Source organism: Notolepis coatsorum, assembly GCF_963971535.1.
Source record: "Notolepis coatsorum genome assembly, chromosome: 18".
In the NCBI taxonomy this organism is placed as follows: domain Eukaryota; kingdom Metazoa; phylum Chordata; class Actinopteri; order Aulopiformes; family Paralepididae; genus Notolepis; species Notolepis coatsorum.
Genome location: NC_140182.1, coordinates 22776605 through 22783887, shown reverse-complemented (window position 1 = coordinate 22783887; position 7283 = coordinate 22776605). Strand labels below are relative to the sequence as shown.

The 7283-nt window shown below is 43.6% G+C and overlaps 1 protein-coding gene across 1 annotated transcript in view; it reads left to right on the top strand.

The window, feature by feature from the left end:
* LOC311245541 (integrin alpha-11-like) overlaps positions 1-7283 on the top strand; it is a gene marked incomplete at its 5' end in the record, with an annotated part of 157699 nt that overhangs the window by 55882 nt on the left and 94534 nt on the right. Inside the window, one exon of the mRNA XM_084335415.1 lies at positions 5819-5928. Coding sequence (XP_084191541.1) covers positions 5819-5928 — 110 coding nt within the window. The remainder of the gene's footprint in view (positions 1-5818; positions 5929-7283) is intronic.

The window sequence follows — 7283 nt, the reverse complement described above, 5'->3', positions numbered from 1 at the left end:
AGTACACAGTAAAGTAAATTTGACTCAAACTGAGTACATTTGACTGAAACTGAGTAAAATCTTACTCAGTTTGAGGAAAATGTACTCAGTTTGTGTAAAATTTACTCTGCAAAATGTACTGTGTAACCACAGAGTTTGCACATCTCCAGACTCTAGTGACACCACCAGAATGGGCCATCAATGGGTCGTAAGAGCTCACACAAATGTTTTACGGGCCTACAAAGTTACACAGGGCAGTTTCCCTCTCTGATTTCTCGCTGTAGTAGATAGTGGTGCGCGTTAACAAATATCCACAGACATGTCCACAGGCAAAGGAATAACGGGTGAATAATAAACGGATGACCCCATGTGTCTTGCTACCTCAGAAGACACGCCAAAGCCGGCAGACATTACAGTATCATAAAGAGGTCAGACCAGTTGACCTTTAACCCTAATCAAAGACCAGGGGTCAGCTGCAGCACATCTTACTAAGTGCAAATGCGTAAGTATTTACTAAATGAAGATATAGTCATTACTACATTTTAAATTCACTAGTTATTACTAGTTATTACATAGAGAGCTTTTAGTAACTACTAAATATGTATACATAGTGTAACTTATAACGTAGACAACCATGCCCGTGTATAGGGAGGTGTAGTCTGACGTCGTTTTGGACCGCCAGCGAGGTCCACCCGTATAGGGATTTATCATTGGGAAAATGGATTATCGGCTATTGTAACAATTCTGCCGCATGGAAATTGAAAAGCTTTCCATTTTTGCACAAAATGAGTTCCCTTCTATCACTAACATTATTGTTTAAGCATTTTTGGTTGAAATAAAGTTATGCGATTTTCTTTTATGATTAATTGCGAATATTTTCATGTTGAGCTATAGATTGTGGATGAATACGCACAGAAAGGTACAACATGCAAATGTCCATGCTTTATTTGTTTTAAACGAGACGATTTAGAAATGGGCAATGGGGAAATAAATTGCGTTGGACAGAGGGTGGAACATGTAATGTTAGTATGGTGATGAGAAGGACCTTTACATGTTACAACTTTCTATTAATCCCAGTGTATTTACATAACTTTAATAATGTAATGAGCCTTGTTATATAATCGTAAACACTTGTTGTATCTGAGAGTGTGGCTGGCTTGAGAGATGAAGTGAGTAACGTTACGTTAGCTATAGCTAGCCAGCCACAGCCACGTAAGTAACAGTTGTATATTGTGTTGTGGCTCTTGGCTGTTTCATGTTAGCGCACGCAAGCAGAGAGTAACACACATGATCAGATAGGATGTCTATTTCATTAAGCAACTTGTTAGCAATTAACTTCCTTGTTTACATTTTGTTTTGCTTATTGATTGGTTATAAAGTTGATTACTGTCACATTATGTCACATCTCTTTTATTTATTTATTTGTTTTATTTTTTAGTTAGTTTATCGCTTTATTCTACTGGCCAGTCCAGTAGAGAGAGAGAGAGAGGTGAAAAGGGAGACAGAGTGGGGGGAAGACATTCGACACATAACAACAGGTTCGGGAATCGAACCCGGGTCGGCCGTGCCGCGACTCAGCGCGTTATGTGGTTCGCCACTGGGGCGCCCCCTGTGACAATCTCTTTCTAGTAACAACTTGTTGATACTAAGTATCAACTAGTTATTTACTAGATAGGTTGGCGTGATGCAACCGAAATGAGTAAACAACTAGTTTGAAACTAGCTAGTACCAACTAAGGGTTTAGTAATGACTTACTGGTGCAGCCCAGTCCTGGTCAAACCACTGGAAAGCCGTTTTAGCTTTGATTCCAATTGTCTAGCTAGCTGCGTACCTAGCTAGCTCATTCACAAGGAACATTTAGCAAATGAACTAGCTGGGTACCCAGCTACCAGATTCGCAAAGACGCATCTGCAACCTAGGTAATGAGCTAGCTCATTCGCAAATGTGACCTTGTGTAACCACTAACCAACTAGTTAATTCGCAAAATTGTCCTTGTGAATGAGCTAGCTAGGTACCCAGCTAGCTAGAAAATTGGAATAAAAGCTAAACACGGCTTGCCATAGTATCAATGTGTTTATTTCATCAACATTTCTCCCTTTGACCCGTCTGGAGTTTCTTGGAGGATGATTGATTATTTGGTCTGGTTATAGGTTTGTGTGATTTGTCTGCCCTTGTGTGCTACTGAGAGAATACAATGAAGTGTTGCAAAATATTCCAGAATCCAGGTCCCTGGTCGGCTGTTAGCCTGTGTGCAACGGTTCATCCACCTCAAGCTTTTAGTTGGCAAGATGTGCTGTCGGACACACACACGTACACACGCACACACACACACACACACACACACACACACACACACACACACACACACACACACACACACACACACACACACACACACACACACACACACACACACACACACACACACACACACACACACACACACACACACACGCACACGCACACGCACACCCTCACAACTCATAGACAGACAGATGCAACCGATTATGCGACTGCGTTCCGCCTGGTGGACGTAATGATAATTGCAGTTATTTTCAACACAGTAGACTATTTTTCCATCATCAGGCATCTTACCGTTCCAAGTTCAATCAAAATCTTCTGATGTTTTTCTGGGCACTTGAGTTTCACTGCAGGCCTCCCAGCTGTCGCTCAATCCAGCGGGCCTCTTGGGGTCAGTGGTAGAGATACCCGCAGACCAAGGTCCCTGGGCTGAGAAGCTTCAAAAACACAGTCCTCATGTCAGTCCTCAGTGCAAATATTATGGTCTTGATAATACACTGCTTTTGGCCTTTGGAAAATATCTTGCAGACAGACTGAATAGGTGCAGATAGGAGATTTCTCATCATCCAAACATTCTCTGTCAAGACGCACACTTGTCCTGTTGTCTTGACTGGGAGGGCATGCAGCCAACTCAAGACATCTGACATTTAATTTTTTTTTTTATGTATGGTTCAATTGATGAGATAATGGAAAGAAATATAGATATAAATATAAATAACCAGAATTAAAGGAACAAACCAACATTATGGGAAATGCTCTTACCGTCTTCTACAGAGTCAGACAATGAGATATCAATTTCCTCTCTCTGTGTTCAGTAGAAATCTATCTTTATGCAAGCTATAGCCTAGCTTAGCACACATTTATGGAATCGGTTAGCCTAGCTTAAAACTCCGGGAGAGGTGTTTTCGGCCAACAGCTAGGCTAGCTGGTCCGAATCCGCTTCCATTAATTTGTGCTAAGCTAGGCTAGCTCGCAGTCGGATAGCTTTCCTACTGAATGCACTGAATAACATTCTCCAAATCTGTTTGGATTGTTTGTCAGGACGTCAGGCGAGATCAAAATGGTCCAAAACCAAAAAACGTCTTTTACCAAATTAAGAGTGGTATTGCTACTCAAGCCAAACCAGTGGTGTAGTACTCGAGTCTGAGTCATGGACTGATTCTCAGGACTTGTGACTCGACTTGGACTTGAGCACTGATGACTCTGACTAGGACTCAAGCATTGACTGCATTTGGACTCGGAAGGTGCAGACGAGGACTCTGACCTGTTAATTGATAAATACCGTTATTTTTTGAATATTTCGTTTGTAATATGCCCTAATCTTAATAAGATATTGATGGCTAGTGCTATTGTGTCACAAAGTAAATAAACTCCCTTTGAAATAAACATGGTAATTTATGTTTAATGTAGACCTTTTTTAATTTGTACGTCAGCTCTTTGACTGCCAGAGTGGAGTGGACTCAACCTCGATGACTCGGACTCTACTCTGGCTCTTCTTTGGTGACTCGGACTCGGACTCGAACACCGGGGACTCGAGACTCGACTCGGACTCCAGACATAGTGACTCGACTACAACACTGAGCCAAACAAGCGGCAGGTTTTTCGGTTTACCCAGGCCTGACCCTGACTAGGAAAACACAGCTGTGAACTCTTCCTACTCCTGCGATCTGGGAGGAATGTGGAGGTCGGACACAGACTCGTGCTACAGCCTGAGGTTTGGGATGTGGTTTGTCAGCACCGCTTTGCCAGCCGTGCCCTTTTGATGTGAATGTGAACTACATTAGCCTGATTGAGGGTTAGCACACGGTAGTATGTACTACTACGAGGTGACTCAGCCCTTTTTTACCGGCACTCACGCGTCTAGACTCCATGCGGTCATGTTTACTCCATTCAATCCCCCTGTGGTGACTACAGGTACTACAGGTGCTTACGGAACAGGATCAGTCACTTTTAATACTTTATTGTGTCAATGAAGTCACTCTACATTTAGATGTAGTATATGTACACACATAAACATATATACATACATACATACATACATACATACATACATACATACATACATACATACATACACACACACACACACACACACACACACACACACACACACACACACACACACACACACACACACACACACACACACACACACACACACACACACACACACACACACACACACACACACACACACACACACACACACACGCACACACATATCCATACATACATGTATGCATACAGTACATACACACATACGTACTACATACATACATACAAACACACATAAATGTACATACGTATATTTAAAATCTTGACACAGTTTTTAGTATTATTATTGTTTTAGCGGCTTTATTGGAAATTAACTGGAACGTGAACCAAGGCTAGAAATGAAGGTCCCGACGTTCTGGAGATGATTTCCTGGACGAAGCCATCAGGGATGGTCCCAAGACCGTGTGAGGAAAAAAGAATGCTGAATTTATATACAGTACAACCATCTTTTTGGGGTTTGGGCTTTTCTTCAGTCCGCCGTGAACTAGGACTGTAGCGCGGGACGGTGCGTCTGATGTCATCATAAAACATGTCCTGAGCTGAACCTGACTCCTCACTGAGAGAGCAGCTAGTTTCGGAGGAGACTTGAACCTGACTCCTCAGAGATACTTGAACCTGACTCCTCAGTGAGACTTGAACCTGACTCCTCAGTGAGACTTGAACCTGACTCCTCAGTGAGACTTGAACCTGACTCCTCACTGAGACTTGAACATGACTCCTCAGTGAGACTTGAACCTGACTCCTCAGAGAGACTTGAACCTGACTCCTCACTGAGACTTGAACCTGACTCCTCAGAGAGACTTGAACCTGACTCCTCAGTGAGACTTGAACCTGACTCCTCAGAGAGAGACTTGAACCTGACTCCTCAGAGAGACTTGAACCTGACTCCTCAGAGAGACTTGAACCTGACTCCTCAGTGAGACTTGAACCTGACTCCTCACTGAGACTTGAACCTGACTCCTCAGTGAGACTTGAACCTGACTCCTCAGAGAGACTTGAACCTGACTCCTCAGATAGACTTGAACCTGACTCCTCAGTGAGAGACTTGAACCTGACTCCTCAGAGGAGACTTGAACCTGACTTCTCAGTGAGACTTGAACCTGACTCCTCAGAGAGACTTGAACCTGACTCCTCACTGAGACTTGAACCTGACTCCTCAGAGGAGACTTGAACCTGACTCCTCAGTGAGACTTGAACCTGACTCCTCAGTGAGAGACTTGAAATTGTCATCTGTGTAACTATGGAAACATACATTGTGTTTTCTAATGATGTCTCAGAGTGGCAGCATGTATAGTGAGAATAATAATGGACCAAGGCAGCTCCCCTGTGGAACTCCGAAGTAGGCGTCATGTTTCTCAGAAGAATGATCTCCAAGCCTGACGTAATATTTTCTCCCTGTTCTGAACCAGTTTAATACATAGTCAGAAAGACCAACTAACTTTTCTATCAGATAGGAGATAAATCCTCTGTGTTTCTCCTGCAGGCTCCTGGTCGGAGCTCCGTTTGAGACCAGTGACCAGCAGCAGACAGGAGACGTGTACCGATGCCCCCTCGACACCCGCGCCAAGACCAACTGCTCCAGGCTGCACCTGGGTATGTAGGGGATTACAGTTACTTTACAAGTTACACTACTGCTCCATGCTGCACCTGGGTATGTAGGGGATTACAGTTACTTTACAAGTTACACTACTGCTCCATGCTGCACCTGGGTATGTAGGGGATTACAGTTACTTTACAAATTACACTACTGCTCCAGACTGCACCTGGGTACGTATGTAGAGGATTACAATTACTTTACAAGTTACACAGAATCCACCTGGGTATGTAGGGGATTACAGTTACTTTAGAAGTTACACAGACTGCACCTGGGTATGTAGAGGATTACAATTACTTTAGAAGTTACACAGACTCCAACTGGGTATGTAGAGGATTACAGTTACTTTACAAGTAACACAGACTCCACCTGGGTATGTAGAGGATTACAGTTACTTTACAAGTTAGACAGACTCCACCTGGGTATGTAGGGGATTACAGTTACTTTAGAAGTTACACAGAATTCACCTGGGTATGTAGAGGATTACAGTTACTTTACAAGTTAGACAGACTCCACCTGGGTATGTAGGGGATTACAGTTACTTTTAGAAGTAACACAACTGGGCGGCCGGGTAGCGCAGCGGACTAAGCGCCTGTCTACCACCACAGAGACAGTGGGATCGAATCCAGCTGTGGTGCTTCCGGGTTGGCCGACCGTCCATACTAACACAATTGGCAGTGTCAGCGGGTGGGAAACCCGGCGAGGGTGGGTCCTGGTCGTTGTAAACAGCGACTCCTACAGTTCGGTCGGGGCGCCTGCACAGCAAGGGAAGGATCTCGGAGAGGTAGTGTGACCTTCCACACGTTACACTCTCCTAGTGAGAGTCCGTGCTGCCAGGTGAAAAGAAGTGGGGATTGGCTACACATGTGTCGGAGGAAGCATGTGATAGTCTCCGCCCTCCCAGACCGACAGTAGGGGGTAGAGTGCGCAACGACCAGGAAGGGGATTGGGAATTGGCATAACGACTAACATTGGGAGGGGAGAAAAACGGAAAAAAAGAATAAAAATAAGTAACACAACTGCTCCAGACTCAACCTGGGTATGTAGAGGATTACAGTTACTTTTAGAAGTAACAAAATGTTCTACTCTCTATTCAAATCCATTTGAATATACCCTGATGTAAACAAGACGAAAGTCTTTCTCTGGTCTGCATCCCCTTAACAATTGTGTGTATTGAGCCGTACTGTATTGTACCCATTCTGCAATCTGTTAATACAATTTTCATTCATCCATTCATTCATTCATGCTTTTACTTCTACATTGTTCAAGTATCTTGCTTTCTACCCACTTTCACTTAGTTTTATCTTCGGTCATAAGGGTGTGAGAGTCCGATTCACAGTAAACACATGCTACT